Source organism: Periplaneta americana, chromosome 1 (genome assembly GCF_040183065.1).
Source record: "Periplaneta americana isolate PAMFEO1 chromosome 1, P.americana_PAMFEO1_priV1, whole genome shotgun sequence".
Classification (NCBI taxonomy): Eukaryota; Metazoa; Arthropoda; class Insecta; order Blattodea; family Blattidae; genus Periplaneta; species Periplaneta americana.
In genome coordinates, this window is record NC_091117.1 from 211127688 (window position 1) to 211147336 (window position 19649).

The window sequence follows — 19649 nt, forward strand, 5'->3', positions numbered from 1 at the left end:
ATGATGTACTATCGGGTCACGACAAGACAGCTGAAGTTGGTGTACTAAAAAGTAGTGACTTTCCGTTCTTCAAATATGCACCTACTACATCGTGTGATGTTGAACGTACATTTTCCCAATATAAAAACTGTTTAAGTGACCAACGGAGGAGGTTACTTTGCAGTCGCTCAAAATGTACGTAACTCTTCACCGAAATGCACACATTCAAGGATGATGTGAGTATCTTACATTAAATTTTAAGAGTTGATATATCTCATTATAAAATAATAATTGTGTATTTACATGTTTAGACATTTCCTACTTCAATGATCATTCATTATATTTCTTGAATGTAGGGTACAGGTTTTATTGTAACCGCAATATACTGCTCATTGTTTACATCAGAGGCATACTCCATCCAGTGCACGCCCCCTTCTCATACAGTCTATACCGCGTACACAGTAAACCTTGCGATTCTCGTGGCAATTCCACGAAGTCTAATGATAACAAATTGAATACTTACAAAATGTATAAATCGCATAATGAGAAATTGTGTGTCATGTTCATGATATTCATTATAGTATAACTCTATTTACGTGTATCATTTAACCAATCATTGGATTATCCAATGGTCTTCCTGCTTTTTGTCTCCTCGTTAATCATGAAAATCCAGCAACAATTCCATCTGCGCTCTTGAACATACAGGATGTAGCAAGCAACCCTGTGCAAATCTACAATGTAAAGGTAAACACTGAATTGGACATGCATGGGTCTTCAAAATTGAAGCATGTACAAGGATCATTTCATAAGTCATGGCAACTATGTTATATCTTTCAAATAACAGAAAATGTGGTTAATTCAATATATATGTTTGAAAGCCTGTTGTACACTGTACGGGATGCCACCACCAGATTTCGTTTGTGTGTATTGATGGCTAGTTGACAGCACACGCAAAAGTTGGTATACTAGAGGCTGTGCTCCAGGATGGATGTAAGTAAAGTTGAACAGTGGTCATACATGAAAATTGCAGTTCTTCGTGGCAGAAATGCTTGTCAGTGTCATTCTGAACTACGAGAAGCATTGGGTGATAATGCGTTGGAACATCCTACCTACTCGCCTGATCTCAGTCCAGGACATCTTAAACAGCGTTTTGACGAGAGATGGTACACATAGATGAATTACACACAGCCAATGGTATTCAACGCCTGCATCATCGTTGGCAAAGATGTGTGGAAACCTTGGGGGATTATTTTGAAGGGTGTGAGTTGTAAGTAATGTACTTTGTTTCGTTTGTGCATAATAAAACAATGATTTCTATTTACGCATCTTTCAATTTCTTTTACCCATTGTCTCCTGGACCCAATTTGATACTAGCATTACGAAGCACATTCCAGTGACCTTCAATTGCATATAGTGAATTTCTATTCCTGCAGATTTAGTAATATAGTTGCCATGACCTATGAAATGACCTCATACAACTACCCTGTTGTTTAGCACTCTGTCTCCAGAACTCTTCAGTAAGTCGGAAAAATATTAAAGGAAGGTTGGTGTTACGAAACATGAATAAATATGAAGATTTGTTCAAAATATGAAAAAATTTTTAATGTGTCAATTTAGTTTCTTTTTTAGTAGGTTATTTTACGACGCTTTATCAACATCTTAGGTTATTTAGCATCTGAATGAGTTGAAGGTGATAATGCCGGTGAAATGAGTCCGGGGTCCAGCACCGAAAGTTACCAGCATTTGCTCATATTGGGTTGAGGGAATACCCTCTATTTAGTCTTAAAGCAAGCCAGTTGACATACTAATTCCATTCATCAGATTTTTTAGCTCTGTCGAATGATACAGCTTAACATTCTTAAAAGTTGAAATCAACGCATTTAATAACGCCTTTAAATCTACTTCAACATGGGAAAATGTTCATACAGGTGTCCCACAAGGATTTATATTAGGGCTTCTTCTTTTTCTAATTTTTATAAATGACCTTGGCCCCATAATAAAAGGAATAGGCTATCCTACACTATTTGCAGATGACACGAGTATCATAATTACAGACAAGAACTTTGCCACATTCAAATATAAAACAGAAATAATTCTCCTTAAAATTTATGACTGGTTTACAACCAATAAACTAGCATTAAACATTAATAAAACTAACATAATTCAATTTAAAACCACTTCAAATTTAATCTCTGAAACATTGGACACAACTATCAACAATATACCTCTACTAGAAACATCAACAACCAAATTTCTTCGTTTGCATGTTAATAATACAATAAATTGGAAAAATCATATCAAAGAAATAACCCCCAAACTTAGCTCAGCATGCTTCACAATTAGGTCGTTACAACAATTTCTAAACAGCAGTATCTTAACGACAACATATTTTGCCTATTTTCATTCCATTATGTCCTACGGAATAATATTTTGGTGAAATTCTGCAGATAGTAAAAATATATTCTTATTACAAAAAAGAGCCATTAGAATAATAGTTGGAGCGAAGGCTAGAGAATCACGTAGATTATTTTTAAAAAAATTAGAGATTCTAACCTTAACAAATCAATACATATACTCTATAATAAATTTCCTCTTATGTAATGAAGAAAATTTTCGAACTAATTCAGCCATACATAGCATGAATACCCGCAGAAAGAATGATTTTCATAGGCCATCATCAAATTTATCATGCTTTCAAAGGGGAGTACGTTACATGGCAATAAAAATGTTCAGTCGTCTTCCTGAAGACATTAAGAATCATAGCCAAAACCTGCATTATTTAAGGTAAAACTAAAAAATTACTTAATATCTCACACTTTCTATTCTGTAGATGAATTCTTGACATTTCACAGTACTGTGTAAATATTTTAATACTATTAAATGGTAAACATATTACATTGTATAAAATGTTATTGTTATTAAGGTATTAATTCTGTACATATTTCATATTTGCATTTTATATGTATTGCATTTATATTTAAACGTAAGAATTGGACATGTCCTTTATTCTGTGCTATAAAGCAAATGTAAAAATACTATGGAACGAATAAATTTATCTATCTATCGTTCATTCCTGGCTGTAAATATTGTGCGTGCAAGAAATCATGTAATATAGCGTCACACCAGCAAAACTTCACTGTGATTTAACTAGGCAGTAATGCTTTACTATCATTGGCTAGTCGACATGGACCAGCTTGAACTAGTTCCGCCTTATATGCTTTCTTATTCTGAAAGTGCTCTAGTTGGTATTACTCGTTTATTCTGAAACTTTCCTGTTTTTATTGCATGTCTGTATGTGAAACAAGAACAACTAATTTTGATTGTTGCATAGTCTGTATTTTTCTTTATTTTTACAGGCAAATGTTCATTCTTACATAAAATCTTCCTTTCCTGTGGCTGAATTCACAGTGGCTTTCGGTTTTCTGTTAGTTTTGATTCTTGAGCAAATAGTTCAAGACTTCAAAGAAAGACAAATTGAGTACAACCGACTGCAAGATGAATCAAGACAACAAAGAGCGAGTGAGTCACATGATTCAGAAGGACGTCATCACGAGGTTGAGGTTGGCCCGTTATACGAGGAACCTCCTCCACATCCCGCACTTCGATCTGTGATGCTTTTACTTGCGTTGTCCCTGCATTCTTTACTGGAAGGCCTAGCTGTTGGATTACAATCAGACATGTCGTACCTCATCCAGATTTTTGTGGCTGTTGTGCTTCACAAAGTGATAATAGCATTCAGCTTGGGACTTAATCTCGTACAAACTGAATTATCAGCAGCATCTATTGTGAAGTCCAATTTACTTTTTAGCATTACTTCGCCTTTAGGTATTGGTATAGCTTTAGCATTAGAGGAGTTTGGACACAATCTTAATTCATCAATGGTAAATGGTGTTCTCCAGGGTCTGGCGTGCGGTACATTCGTATATGTGACATTCTTTGAAGTACTTCCACATGAACTCAATAAGGGTGAATATCGTCTATTCAAACTACTGGCCTTATTATTTGGTTTTTCTATAGTTTGTTGTGTTCTTTTCTTAGATCCAGCTGAAGCTCCCAGTTGCTTAAATCCTCAGGATCGCTAAATAATGAAGTAAACATTTTATATTTAGACATTGCAGAGCTCTAATTTTGTGCAGGATGTTGCACAAAATTGACGAATAAAGAAATTGGTATTCTGTAGAATTCTTTAAGCGAGGCAGGTATTTATTACTAGACAAAAAACGAAGCAATGAAAACTTTCACTACATAGTGTGTGCAGCATGCCCAGAGAAATAACCCCTGGTGTGCAGAATCTGGTTATAAGGGCATAATATCTCTGATCTGACAGTACAAATAAGAATTGTAGTAAGCCTATTGTGCATGTCCAATTGTATAATTCAGGAAGTAATGTTGGTCACGTGATGTTACAGTTGCAAAGAAGTGGTTAATTGGACAAATGAATATTTTGCAAATATTGGCTTCCAGGTTTTTTCTCTAATATTATTCAAATCAGCTTTACAGAAAGCTGAACCTGGAAGCCAGATTTGCATAATATACACCCCTGTTCGTTAACTTGAAACCATAATTTAAAGTCACACAGTATAGTATGCATTCTATGCTGGGTCTTTGACGTTGTCAACCCACTTGTGGTATATGGACATAAAGGGAAGAATTGGACCATGATTGTATATCGATTCTAGCAGGGGCGTATTTTGCGGGCTACCGGTGGTAGCCCAAGGAAATTACAAAAGAAAAAGTTTATAATATAACATAATGTAATAATTTTGTATTATTAGTTTTACCATAGTAATTAAAATTAAAGTAATTGTTAGACATATTTTGTGTAATAATAGGGTCAGCGGTAGCCCAAACCCTTTAACCAGTATACGCCACTGGATTCTAGATAGCTCAGTGGTAGAGTATTGGCGCACTTAGCCAAAGGCCCCGGGTTCGATACTTGGTTCTGGAACAGTTTTCCCCTTTAATATACTTACTTACTTACTGGCTTTTAAGGAACCCAGAGGCTCATTGCCACCCTCACATAAGCCCACCATTGGTCCCTATCCTGAGCAAGATTAATCCAGTCTCTACCATCATATCCCACCTCCCTCAAATCCATTTTAATATCTTCCCACCTACGTCTCGGCCTCCCCAAAGGTCTTTTCCCCTCTGGCCTCCCAACTAACACTCTATATGCATTTCTGGATTCGCCCATACGTGCTACATGCCCTGCCCATCTCAAACGTCTGGATTTAATGTTCCTAATTATGTCAGGTGAAGGATACAATGCGTGCAGTTCTGCATTGTGTAACTTTCTCCATTCTCCTGTAACTTCATCCCTCTTAACCCCAAATATTTTCCTAAGAACCGTATTCTCAAAAACCCTCAATCTCTGTTCCTCTCTCAAAGTGAGAGTCCAAGTTTCATAACCATACAGAACAACCGGTAATATAACTGTTTTATAAATTCTAACTTTCAGATTTTTTGACAGCAGACTAGATGACAAAAACTTCTCAACCGAATAATAACAAGCATTTCCCATATTTATTCTGCGTTTAATTTCCTCCCGAGTGTCATTTATATTTGTTACTGTTGCTCCAAGATATTTGAATTTTTCCACCTCTTCAAAGGATAAATCTCCAACTTCTATACCCCCTTTAATATTATTCAAATTAATATTTTGCTCATCTACCTGTAAAGGCATCCTCAATTCAGAGTCCTGATTGTGAAGTTATAGCCAGTGGCTTTTGGCTTAGGTATCCCTTAACTTGTTGTTAGCAACTATTTACCCTCTCCTCTCATCTCCCCTCTCCTCCCCTCCCCTCCCCTCATTTCACTTCGTTTCAGAGCTGAGATATTGATGGGGCTGTATAAAGTAGTACCCATACGGTACTAATCCTTCTCTCATCCATTGTCATTTCCTTTCGCCAACTCCATATCTGATCGAAATATCTCTCTTTTCCATATTTTCATACATGTCTAGAGGCAGAAGTCATGCCTAGTGTTCCATGTGCCTCTTCCAGTGCCGTCATGGCATGTTGGTTCATTAAAACACTCTTTAAAATCAATCACTCAATAGCATTGTGGGCTCCTGTCTTGGGAAGTTATTTATGTGGCTGTTACGAACAGTGACGTTATAGTAGCAGTGTGCAAGGCAGAAATAGTTGTGAGAAACATTTATATAGAAGAGGTTATAGAATGCATACACATAGAAGAGCAACTATTGTCCTCTGTTCATTTACCACTTCTGGCAAGCCTTAATCTATTACATTAATGAATTGTTTAAAAACACATCATAGAGAAGATCCATTTTTAATACACTTGTAAAATTTCAACCATTTCTTAACATTCGCCTTTCTTTCCTGCTTGTGTTAAGAGAAATACTGTTTTAGCTGCCTTAACTATACTTAAAAAATCTCTTGATACCAGGAAAGTTTCCAGTATTTTTTGTACTGGATCCTGTATGAAGGCATTGGATTTTAATAGCTGTAAAATTCTGAACATTACTTCCTTAGGAAGGGAAGTGAACCTGCAGCAAGTGTCATTTCTGTTGATTTACATACGAAACATGTAGAATTAAATGTTTTTCAGGAAACCTATTCATAGACTCATCCACGGAAACTGAAAAACAGTCAGTCACTATGAGAAAATTCACTAATTTAAAATGTAATTGTTCTGCAATAAAATTAGTCATTTTTGCTGAGGTCTTATCTGTATGAGGATGAGTTCCCATGTGTAAGTCATTTGCGATTTGTAGACTTACAAGTTCCGGAAGATCATGGAAACTCCACTTTTTTCAATTTTTGCTGCCACATAAATCCATATTAACCGTTGTATCTAATTTTTCTCTATGATTTTTTATGAACAGTTCACTAGCAGTTTTTGCAGACTTTTCTAGGATCTGTTTTTTATGCATTTCATCGAGCTGCACACAATGGGAATGAATAACACTTTTCTCGAGATTATTGTTTTTTTTTTTTTTATTCTTTTTCATTATACTATCTTTTGACCAAGATAAATCACTAGATGAAGTTCCAACCATTTTACACATTTTTTGCGCATGTTTAACACAAACACTATCTAGGCTTTTTAGATTTTTCCTGCATGTCATTTTCACTCACCAAATGAGCATATGTATTCCTATTCGGTATGGATACTGACTCTGTATATTTGCATGATCACTTTAAAAAAAATAGTAATTAAATAGTTTTCAGCACACATTTTATTGCTTAGTTCTTCACTGTCCATTACTGAATAAACGTTTTCAGACTGGCACAGCTGGAATTTTAATAACATTCAGTTTAAATATCTAAGACTTCATTGTTGGCTGCAGTTGTAATGTGAACATTGCCAGATACGAGTTGCTACATTGCACATGGTATAACTGTCATTATATTATTTCTATATACTTACTTGCTTGCTTTAAGGAACCCGGAGGTTCATTGCCGCCCTCACATAAGCCCGCCATCGGTCCCTATCCTGAGCAAGATTAATCCATTCTCTATCATCATATCCCACCTCCCTCAAATCCATTTTAATATTATCTTCCCATCTACGTCTCGGCCTCCCTAAAGGTCTTTTTCCCTCCGGCCTCCCAACTAACATTCTATATGCATTTCTGGATTCGCCCATATGTTCTACATGTCCTGCCCATCTCAAACGTCTGGATTTAATGTTCCTAATTATGTCAGGTGAAGAATACAATGCGTGCAGTTCTGTGTTGTGTAACTTTCTCCATTCTCCTGTATCTTCATCCCTCTTAGCCCCAAATATTTTCCTAAGCACCTTATTCTCATACACCCTTAATCTCTGTTCCTCTTTCCAAGTGAGAGTCCAAGTTTCACAACCATAAAGAACAACCGGTAATATAACTGTTTTATAAATTCTAACTTTCAGATTTTTCGACAGCAGATTTTTTTTTTTTTTTTTTATTTCTATATAACATGTATTTGTATGTGTCAGAGGAAGAACAATTTGTTTGTATACATATGAAGTCTGATTGGTGTAATGTGTTACTAATCAGCGAAATATGCAATGAAGGGAGAAAGGAACTGGCCATACTACTCCATTATCTCCTGGCTTAGTTGCTTCATGAGTAATGCCTTATTGGTGTCAGTAATGAAGTCTTATTGGTGTCACTTATGAGGTTCAAACCTGTCTTCAGACAGTTGACTAAACAACAACAACAACATCATGTATTATTGCTGTTACTTTCATGGACATGCACGCAGTAAAACAAATTATTTTTAGTGATGTTGTTTAGTCAACTGTCTGAAGACAGGTCTGAACCTCACAAGCAACACCAAGAAGGCACCACTTATGAGACAACTACGCCAGGATGTAGTGGGATAGGGTGTCCAATTCCTTTCCCCCCTCCATTCCATACATCGCCGACTAGCTACATATTACACTAGTCAGAATTCAGATGCATACAAACAATAAATTGTTCTTCCTCTGACACATATCGTCAAGTGAGATGTCAATCAATCAATCAATCAATATTCCCATCATTCCTAGGTGGAACATAGGGCTCTCAGAAAGCTTCTCCATCTGACTCTATTCCTGGCCAACACCTTAATCTCACTCCATGTCTTCCCCATCGTTTTTGCTTCTGTGAGAATAGTTCGTTTCCATGTTATCTTGAGTCTGCCAATTCCTCTGCTGCCCTGCGGATTCCAATCCAATGCCTTCCTGGCGGGGTCATCTGGAGGTCGGCGAAGTGTATGTCCCAGCCATCCCCACTTCCTATGCCGAATTTCAAATTCAACTGGTTTTTGTTTAGTTTTTACCCATAGGTTTTCGTTGGATATCAGGACCGGCCAGAATATTTTTAATATGTTTCTCAAATATCTATTAATAAAAACTTGTAGTTGATTGATAATAGTTTTAGTTATTTTCCAGGTTTCACAGCCATGTAAAAGCACGGATTTGACAATTGTGTTGAAAATTCTCAGTTTAGTATTTATTGTATAGGCAGCACTCTTCCATATAGGCTTTAGCAGCCCAAAGGCATATCTTGCCTTCTTTATTCTAACTCTCACATCGCTATCTGTACCACCATTCTGGGAGACTATACTGCCTAGATATGAGAATTCCTTCACATTTTCAATTACGCCGCTGCTTAGAGTTAGAAGAGTAGGTTGATTGGTACCTATGCGCAATTCTTTGGTTTTATTAATATTGATTTGAAGACCCACCTTCTGTGCTTCCTTTTCCAATTGTTGCAGTTTGGCTTTCATATCTTTAAAGGAATGAGCTAAGAGACAGATATCATCCGCATAGTCTAGATCTTCTAGTCTACCGGAGAGCCCCCAACGGATTCCTCTAGGGGAAACGTTCACTCTTCTTAGAGTTGCATCTAAGACCAGGTTAAAGAGGAGCAGTGATAACACGCAGCCTTGCCTTACACCTATGACGACATGAATGACTTCTCCAATGTTATTCTTATGAATTACTGTGCAGCTGGCATTCCGATATAATTCTTTAATGATGTTTATGCTCGACCATGCCGAAATGTAGTAATTATACACCTGGTAGCAGACCTTTAATGCATGTCATTAAAGTACACCTATTCATTAAAGGTCAGGTCTTTCAGCCAATGACGACTCAGGTTACAACTGATTCTGAAGAGATACAGCGTTATTTCCAATTCTGAGATGTACATCATTATGAACAAAGTCTTTGCAGTTTTATCAAACGTGTCTTGATCACACTTGTGCTTTGTGTTCTCTATGATGGATTAAGTTGTATAGCTTTAAAGTTCAGTTAGATACATGATTCACACACAGTGTGTTGTTTTGCACAGAGAGAACAAATTCTCGCCAATCATAAAGCAACTGATCGTGTATACTGTGTGACTTAAATTGTCATACAGTTCACACTAAAATACAGTATATGAAACGAACTTCCAACAAGCACATACTGTATTTGTGATAGTTTTGCAAGTGTGTAAACTTTTTTGTATCAATGATCTCAGGAATGAACTCTGTCAAGTACTTCCACTGTAGCTTTATGAATCACCTGATGTGATATTCTACTGAAACGTGATTCATAACCTTCATTTCAAATAGTTTGAAGGTAACGCATGAATTAAAAAAAAGTTGCTAAAACATACTTGGCACAATGTATATATTTTCAGAACTGATCTCAGTATTTTCTGATATTAGCTACATATACTCGTAACTTGAATAATGTGGTGATGTATTTAATTCAGTAGTAGTTACTACTTCACACTTGTGTACTCTGTGATATGAAAGTTAATGTGTATGATTTTGTGATTAAATTGTAATTTTTACATAAGTGTTCTTCAGTGTAGTGACATTTCTCTGCACATAATATTACGATTGTTCTGATTTTATATGTATTTTCTAAACGTTTTCTGAAATAAACTTATATTTTAAAGTTTCCTCTTGTTGACATTCCTTGTCAAATATTTGCTCTCTTTTCAGAAAGTTTTGTCACAACCATCACTTTACCACAAAGGATGTAACTGAAGTAAAGAAGTATTTTTCTATGACCATAGTGAAATTAAATTATTATTAGTGTTGTGGGATTTAATCGATTACTTTCTGTTGCAAGATTAATCAATCAAAAATATTTAATCGAATAATTGAGTCGATAAAAATTAATCGGCTGTAGTTGATATTAATTATTATTTTGTTAATAGAAACTCATACAAAAAATTCCGGCAATATTTCTCTCTCGGAAATTGCTTACTTAAAAGCACAGTAGTACTGTTATTTTCTAACTGTAAATCAGGTAGCGTAGGGAAAATCTTTGCACAAACACTTCAGAAAGAGCTGGAGATATGAGGACAGTGACCTAATCTACCTCTATTGAAAGTTGAAACAGTGCGAATGAGTAGTGATGGGGCCCTACTTCTGAGGAGCCATTTTGTCTCTGGAGTTACGTAGTAGATCATTTTAGTAAACAAAATAAAAGCTGTCTGATAAGAAACAAAGACCTTACACAAACATGATATAGAAAATGTCAACAATATTACTGTACTGGCTGCAAAACGGTATTTGTTGAATACAGGGGGGAGAGCCATTAATCCTTCCCATTGAAGGCTTTAAGGAACCAACCTGGACAAATACCCAATGTCCCATCCCTACCTTCCCGTGGTGCAGCTGTTAGTAAGCATAATTTTACAAGCTGAACTAAAGGGAGGGGCTACTCATCAATTAGCACTGGTCAGCTTGATGAGTTATTGGTCGAATTTGGTATAATTTTTCTCTATTCAATGCCTAATTCTCTCTTTACCCTTTCCTATCCAGTCCTCTGACTGAACTCTTACTTTCTTCGACCCCGACGGCATTAGAGCATTCGAGGCCTAGGGGTTCATTTCCCTTTCCTTCCTCCTCTTTCTACTTTTCTGTTCCTAGTGCTGACCTGCTATGGCACTAAAATCGTCCTCCAGTGGCTTAAGGAGGGAAAGCTAGTGATCAACAAGATCTCCCAGCTAGGTCCAATGGACCTGTCGACCAACAGCAGGTGTGGTCCTCCAGACATTCTGGGGGTTGTGTGTGAATGAAGTAGCCACCAAAATGTTAAAATATGGTGTTCACTTAAAATCGGCTACAACTTGCCATTTTCACTCCAATATAAAATATATCAGTCTTCTAACTGTCCATTGTGCAACTCAAATCAAGAAATGGATTCAGAACATCTCAATATGTGTGCATCAGTGGCTGACCATGACAATATCTTTGAAAAATATTGGAGTGCAAGAGGTCAAATGACTTTATTGTCAAATGCCTGGCATTAGAAAACAACAACAACAACATATTACTGTACTATCGTGATCTATATGAACGTTTGAAGCACTGCCGTCCGCTCAAACTGTTTTGATCAGCAGGTGTGATAGGACTGACAATTTCTTGCAGCATGACCGCTACTTCTGTCGCCTTATACTCCTGTGCCACATCCAATGGTGTGTGTCCAGCACGATCCTTAACTCTTCGATCAGCGCCATGCTGCAACAACAGCTGGACCACTGGGGCGTGGCGCCAACATGCTGCAAGGTGCAGTGGAGTCCACTGACGTGTACCATTAGGCTCATTGGCCCGCACCCCAGCTGACAGAAGTAGCTGACACACTTCACGGTGCCCCTGTGCCGCAGCTCCATGCAATGGAGTATCGCCACCTGATTTCTCCCTCAATAAGGGCCGTGCCCCAGCAGCCAACAGCGCCCTGCACGTATCCTGGTGACCTCTACATGCTGCCAGGTATAAGGGCGTGCACCCATTACGATCCGTGGAATTTACCGAGCTACCTGCGTTTATGAACACCTGCACCATATGTATTTCTCCCCGCTCTGCTGACAGGTGTAGCAGTGTCCTTCCGTCACTGTCTTTCCTCTTCAGGTTGACCCCAGCATTTTGCAGGAGACGAGCAGCAGTAGCCTTCCATCTCTCAGCAGCCTTCTGCAACAAACAGAATCCCTCTCTCATCACCACGTTTCTCCACACCACACAGACCTGTCCTCACTGTATACTACAACACAAACAAAACACTTTGTAGTATTCCTATTTCAGCACTACATTTCCCCCACTCTCACCACCCAGACCTGCATTCACTGTAATGCAACACAATCAAAACTTCTGCAGTTCAGTGGAAGCTTTTAAGTTCGACAGAAAACAAGTTCGACTGCTTACATAGGATAATTAGACACGCCCCTATACGGGCACTAAGAAATGGGTTTGCCATTTGAATGGAAATTGGTTCTGTGTCTTGTAGTGATACTTTTGTTAAAGGAAAACAATATTTTATTGATTAGGACATCCATATTTACTCACTGATTTTAAATTAATGAACTCTTCTTTTTCTATTTGAGAATTGTGCCGTTTGTGAGACGGAACTGTCGAAACTCACCGTGGTACTAGAAGCGCATACACAAGTCTCGGGGCGGGCAGGAAATGTAAGTACAGTACTGTATTCATTGATGGATAACCAATAAGAATTTGTATTCATTTCACCTGCCACACCCACTACCCTTATTGGACTGGAATTTCAGTTCTGTTCAGTCAAACTGTATTCCTCCCTTAGCACCAACAGACCTCCCCTCATTCTGTACAACACAAACAAAACACTCTGTAGTATTCCTATTTCAGCACCATATTTCCCCCACTCTTACCACCCAGATCTGTCCTCACTGTATACTACAACACAAACAAAACACTCTGTAGTATTTCAATTTCAGCACCACATTTCCCCCACTCTTACCACCCAGATCTGTCCTCACTCTATACTACAACACAAACAAAACACTCTGTAGTATTTCAATTTCAGCACCACATTTCCCCCACTCTTACCACCCAGACCTGTCCTCACTGTATACTACAACACAAACAAAACACTCTGTAGTATTTCAATTTCAGCACCACATTTCCCCCACTCTTACCACCCAGACCTGTCCTCACTGTCAGGGGCGGATGCAGGATTTTTTTTCGGGGAGGGATTTGAGAAGATAATAAAAGTGGAGTAATGAGAAATAAGTTTGTATACGGTACTCACAATTTGTTTCTGAGTCACAAACATTTACAAGTTGCCCTGAGTAGCGTAGTCAGTATAGCCTTCTGTGCTCGAAGTTGCGGGTTCTACCCCAACCCAGCTCGATGGCATTTAAGTGTGTTTAAATGCAACAGGCCTCATATCAGTCGATTTACTGGCATGTAAAAGAAGTCCTGAGGGAAATATTTCCGGCACACTGGCGACGCAGATATAAGCTCGGCAATTGCAAGCGTTGTTAAATAAACAATAATTTTTTAATTTTAACATTTACAATGACTGCAATACAAAAACAATGACAGAATGACATTTGCAGAAGAAGGCGACGAGGCTTCTTAGACATTTCATCTAGTACTTCATGAGCTTTTACTTCTATATTTTTATGTAGGCCTATATACATCAAGGCCAGTCCATTTAATCTGTCTGCTCCCATCGTGCTCATCAAGTAAGTCTTCAAATACCGCAATGTTTAGAACGACCGTTCTGGTGTTGCTGTAGTTACAGGCAACGTGCAGAAAAGTTTCAGCACCTTGCGAGTGCAGGGAAAAATAATTTCATTGCACCTGTTCAAAGATGATATAAAATCAGTAGGTACCGGTATTAGGTGAAGATTTTTCTGATCAATGAATAATTTTTTAATTTTAACATTTACAATGACTGCAATACAAAAACAATGACAGAATGACATTTGCAGAAGAAGGCGACGAGGCTTCTTAGACATTTCATCCAGTACTTCATGAGCTTTTACTTCTACATTTTTATGTAGGCCTATATACATCAAGGCCAGTCCATTTAATCTGTCTGCTCCCATCGTGCTCATCAAGTAAGTCTTCAAATACCGCAATGTTTAGAACGACCGTTCTGGTGTTGCTGTAGTTACAGGCAACGTGCAGAAAAGTTTCAGCGCCTTGCGAGTGCAGGGAAAAATAATTTCATTGCACCTGTTCAAAGATGATATAAAATCAGTAGGTACCGGTATTAGGTGAAGATTTTTCTGATCAATGAAATTTCTTCTCCACATCTTCAATTCATTGAAGAAAGACTCTGGTGATGCATAAACATCATTGGGCCACTGATTTACTATAGCCTCAACAGCAGTTTCTAAATCTTCATCTGATGCTCGCACTATGTTTTTAGGCAGAATAGTTTGTATGGACTTTAGGATTCCCTTATGATTTAAAAACCTGTCCTTGAGCCAGTGGCGTATACTGGTTAAAGGGTTTGGGCTACCGCTGACCCTATTATTACACAAAACATATCTAACAATTACTTTAATTTTAATTACTATGGTAAAACTAATAATACAAAATTATTACATTATGTTATATTATAAACTTTTTCTTTTGTAATTTCCTTGGGCTACCACCGGTAGCCCGCAAAATACGCCCCTGCCTTGAGCTGACTAATGAAATAGTCTAAGAAGAGAAGGAAAATTAAAGGCCTAAAGTACTCTTCATGACTCTCTGTCTTGAAGTAAGAACGCTGTGTTTGTCTTCCTGCAGTTCTTGGAATTTAACATTTTAGGAAAGAGAATTTACGTGGAAAACTCTTTAATTCCTATGTATCATTCACGAATTAAAATTAATATTATTTTTGTTTCTTGTTTCGTATTTTTCTCAAAATTTCGGGAGGGGATATATCCCCTTAATCCCCCCCCCCCCTTGCATCCGTCCCTGCTCACTGTATACTATAACACAAACAAAACACTCTGTAGTATTTCAATTTCAGCACCACATTTCCCCCACTCTCACCACACAGACCTGCATTCACAGTAATACAACACAAATAAAACGTCACTAACAACATATAATTGCTTCATTCATCAACAACCGATACACAGTACTCGTCTCCAGCTCACTATAGACTCGCATGCACCTGGTCACGAATTGAGTTGTGACAGTTTGCGTCCTTTACTGGAATCCCTGTCCTAGATGTAACCATGACAATAGCCAGGTATAAAATTTTTGTGCAGTTTTTTTTTTGTTATTTTATGACGCTTTATCTACTACTTTGGTTATCTAGCGTCTGAGTGAGATGAAGGTGATAATACTAGCGAGACGAGTCCGGAGTCCAGCGCCGAAAGTTGCCCAGCATTTGCTCTTAACGAATTGAGGGAAAACACAGTAAAAACTTCACCAGGATTTGAGCCTGGGCCCATTAGTTACACGGCCAGACGTGCTAACCGTTACCCCAAAGCGATGGACGCAAATGCTTATTTTATCTGTTTCGACATTACATGGGAAAAAGTTCAGAGTCCGTTTTAAGTTCTTCTCTTTCCACATGTTAAGTTTTATGATGCATATATTTTGTATATATATATATATAGTATTGTCATATACTTCGTGATTTTGACATGCTTCGTGTATATATCAAACATATTTAAAGCAAAATATTGAATATGCCTATGTATGATATTGTTATATCTATATATATAATTTGAACTGGTAATGGAAATTACGGGAAAACGGCTGAACGGATTTTAATACATTACCCCTCATTTTGAAGCTTGGAACTCAAAGCTTTTCAGAAAAATAGTAGTTTTCAGTGAAATGTCAATTTTTCAAAATAATTTTCCTATTTTCCAAAATCCATCTCTCGTCAGTTTTGAGAACTGGCTAATTGCATTTCAGAATAAAACAAAACACACACACTACAGTAAACAATATTACACGAAGGCCATGATCTCCAAGAATGCTGACATATTTAGAGCTCAAATTAAATTGATTATTAAAAAACTCAACTTACTAAAAATAATTTACAGGTTCGATTCTGTGGTGTGTAATTTTCTGGGTACAGCTGTGTATTGGATATTAAAAACTACAAAACTTGAGGTGTTTTGATGACATTATTACCATTAGAAATGAAATAATATTGCAGTTAATGCCATGATGTGACTATTTTTCATTAATTATACACATTAATGCTATATTGATGATATGAAAGTGAAACGTTTTGGGGTTTTATAAGTAGATGTAGAGAATAACTTAAATTAGAATTTGGTTCCTATATTTTACTGAGTGGCGGCTATATAGTATATGTTACTGAAAGCTATCAAATTTACGTAAGATAATATTATTACAAATCAAATATTTTTATAGTTATTAATCAAGTGGGGTTGAATCTTTTTCATATATTTAATGGCGGTGTGGTGTAGATATTTATATGCGTGGTTCTCTTCAGTATTGGCTCGAGAGAGAGAGTATCTTTCATTATTATGGAAGAAAATAACTTTCAGAATGTCTGGTATTCTTCATTGAAAATAAATCTGAAAAATGATTATTTGAACGTCTAATGAACTTAGTTTTAAGCATTTGCTGCACAAGCCACTAGTATTTTATGATTCTGGCATGTTTCGTGCATATATCAAACATTTTTAAAGCAAAATACCGAATATTTACGATATTACAGTACATAGTTTATGATTCTGGCATGCTTCATGCATATATCAAACATTTTAAAGCAAAATAGTGAATATCTAGTATACTTATTGTTATATATTTTATGATTCTGGCATGTTTCGTGCATATATCAAACATTTTTAAAGCAAAATACCGAATATTTACGATATTACAGTACATATTTTATGATTCTGGCATGCTTCGTGCATATATCAAACATTTTAAAGCAAAATAGTGAATATCTAGGATACTTATTGTTCTATATTTTATGATTCTGGCATGTTTCATGCATATATCAAAAATGTTAAGTGAATATTTACGATATTTATTGATCTATATTTCATGACTCTGGCATGGTTCGTGCATATATCAAACATTTTTAAAGCAAAATATTGAATATTTACGATACTTATTGTTCTATATTTTATGATTCTGACATTTTTCGTGCATATATCAAACATTTTTAAAGCAAAATAGTAAATATTTACGATACTTATTGTTCAATATTTTATGATTCTGGAATGCTTCGTGCATATATCAAACATTTATAAAGCAAAATATTGAATATTTACGATACCTATTTTTCTACATTTTATGATTGTGGCATGTTTCATGCATATATCAAACATTTTTAAAACAAAATATTGAATATTTACGATATTGTTGTGTATTTTATGCTTTTGACAAGCTTCTTGTGTACGCGTATACCAAACATTTTTAAAGCAAAATATTGAATATTTACTATATTGTTATATATTTTATGATTGTGGCATGTTTCATGCTTATATCAAACATTTTTAAACTCAAATATTTAATATTTACGATATTGTTGTGTATTTTATGATTTTGACAAGCTTCTTGTGTACGCTTATACCAAACATTTTTAAAGCAAAATATTGAATATTTACTATATTGTTATATATTTTATGATTGTGGCATGTTTCATGCTTATATCAAACATTTTTAAAATAAAATATTTAATATTTACGATATTGTTGTGTATTTTATGATTTTGACAAGCTTCTTGTGTACGCGTATACCAAACATTTTTAAAGCAAAATATTGAATATTTACTATATTGTTATATATTTTATGATTGTGGCATGTTTCATGCTTATATCAAACATTTTTAAAATAAAATATTTAATATTTACGATATTGTTGTGTATTTTATGATTTTGACAAGCTTCTTGTGTACGCGTATACCAAACATTTTTAAAGCAAAATATTGAATATTTACTATATTGTTATATATTTTATGATTGTGGCATGTTTCATGCTTATATCAAACATTTTTAAAATAAAATATTTAATATTTACGATATTGTTGTGTATTTTATGATTTTGACAAGCTTCTTGTGTACGCGTATACCAAACATTTTTAAAACAAAATATTGAATATTTACGATATTGTTGTATATTTTATGATTGTGGCATGTTTCATGCATATATCAAACATTTTTATAACAAAATATTGAATATTTACGATATTGTTGTGTATTTTATGATTTTGACATGCTTCTTGTGTATATCAAACATTGTTAAAGCAAAATATTGAATATTTACGATATTGTTGTATATTTTATGATTCTGGCAAGCTTCGTGCATATATCAAATCTCTTTAAGGCATTATAAATTGAAGACCTAACTTTCCAAAGGGGCTAAGTGCCGAAAACAAGTTTCTGAGCTATTGATAGAAAAAACATAGGCTACTACGAAATGCATGTTGCGATACCTCAATACCATCTTTCGGCGCAGGAATGAGTCACAGTTGAACTACTACAGAGCCCATTTAGTATGACCAAAGACGTTATATGCTAATATGAATGTATCTCCCTAGATTGAATAAAATGAAATTCGAAAACTTGGCACTTACTTAGCCCTTTTGGAAAGATAGGTCTTCAATTGAATATTTTATTATTTTGGCATGCATCGTCCATATACTAGAAGTTTCAAAGCATAATAATATTATTCGTTACAACTTCGTAAAAATACGACATAGTTTGGAGTTCTTACTAGCGAGGTTGCACCTAATGAACTGCTTCTTCTGCGCATGTGACAACTTCATGTGATATTTAAATGTTTGCGATACCGAGCGAGTTGCTCATGCGTATCGCATGGACTCACATTCGTAAGGTCCGTAGTGCGATTCCCCGGATCGACCAACCTGACTGTGATTTTTCCGTAGTTTTCCACAGTTACTTAGGCAAATGCGGGTTGGAATTTTCATCGCCACGGTCATTTTCCCTTCCTCTACCGTGTAGAAAAATAAATTAGATTTTCATATCATATCATTCATCTTTCTCATCTCATTCAATAGCCATAGTCTAGACGCATATCAACATCAGCTTACGTGGGGGGGGGGCATCCTCTCTACAATCGTTCCTGAGTTCCCAGCCTTCCGCAATATCTTTGCCAGGATTCATTCCTTAAGAGAACTTCCAAGGGCGCTTCGATACTTTGGAAGGGCCATTGGAATGGATCTTGTGCTACTTGGTTATCTTGGCGGTATGATCTTGGAGCGGAGGCCCCCATTGGGTCAGCGGATGAGGGTTCGCATTCGGCCGATGGGCTGGTACACCCTCATCCTGATTCATGCCATACACTTCGGGGTGCACAATAGGCCTCAGTATGGCCGACGTGCAAAGGGTCGTCCTAACCCGCCCTTAGCCACCGTGAGATAGCCTAACCTAATGTTTGCGAAGCATTACAGTCATAGCTTGCTGTGATGAGCTGTTCCTACACAGTACATTGTATTTGTCAGTGCCTAGTTTTCCTGGAAGA

General features: G+C 36.4%; 2 protein-coding genes across 6 annotated transcripts in view; one reads left to right on the forward strand and one right to left on the reverse strand.

Annotated features, from left to right (window-relative positions):
• LOC138707572 (zinc transporter ZIP1-like) overlaps positions 1 to 10362 on the forward strand; it is a 13941-nt gene extending 3579 nt beyond the window's left edge. Inside the window, exon 4 of the mRNA XM_069837166.1 lies at positions 3336 to 10362. Within this exon, the coding sequence (XP_069693267.1) occupies positions 3336 to 4061 (726 nt within the window). The 3' untranslated portion in view covers positions 4062 to 10362. The remainder of the gene's footprint in view (positions 1 to 3335) is intronic.
• LOC138707553 (ankyrin repeat domain-containing protein 2-like) overlaps positions 6921 to 19649 on the reverse strand; it is a 26802-nt gene continuing 14073 nt past the window's right edge. For all 5 annotated transcript variants that reach the window (XM_069837145.1, XM_069837117.1, XM_069837153.1 and 2 more), the window contains one exon: positions 6921 to 12383. In XM_069837145.1, the coding sequence (XP_069693246.1) occupies positions 11754 to 12383 (630 nt within the window). In that variant the 3' untranslated portion in view covers positions 6921 to 11753. The remainder of the gene's footprint in view (positions 12384 to 19649) is intronic.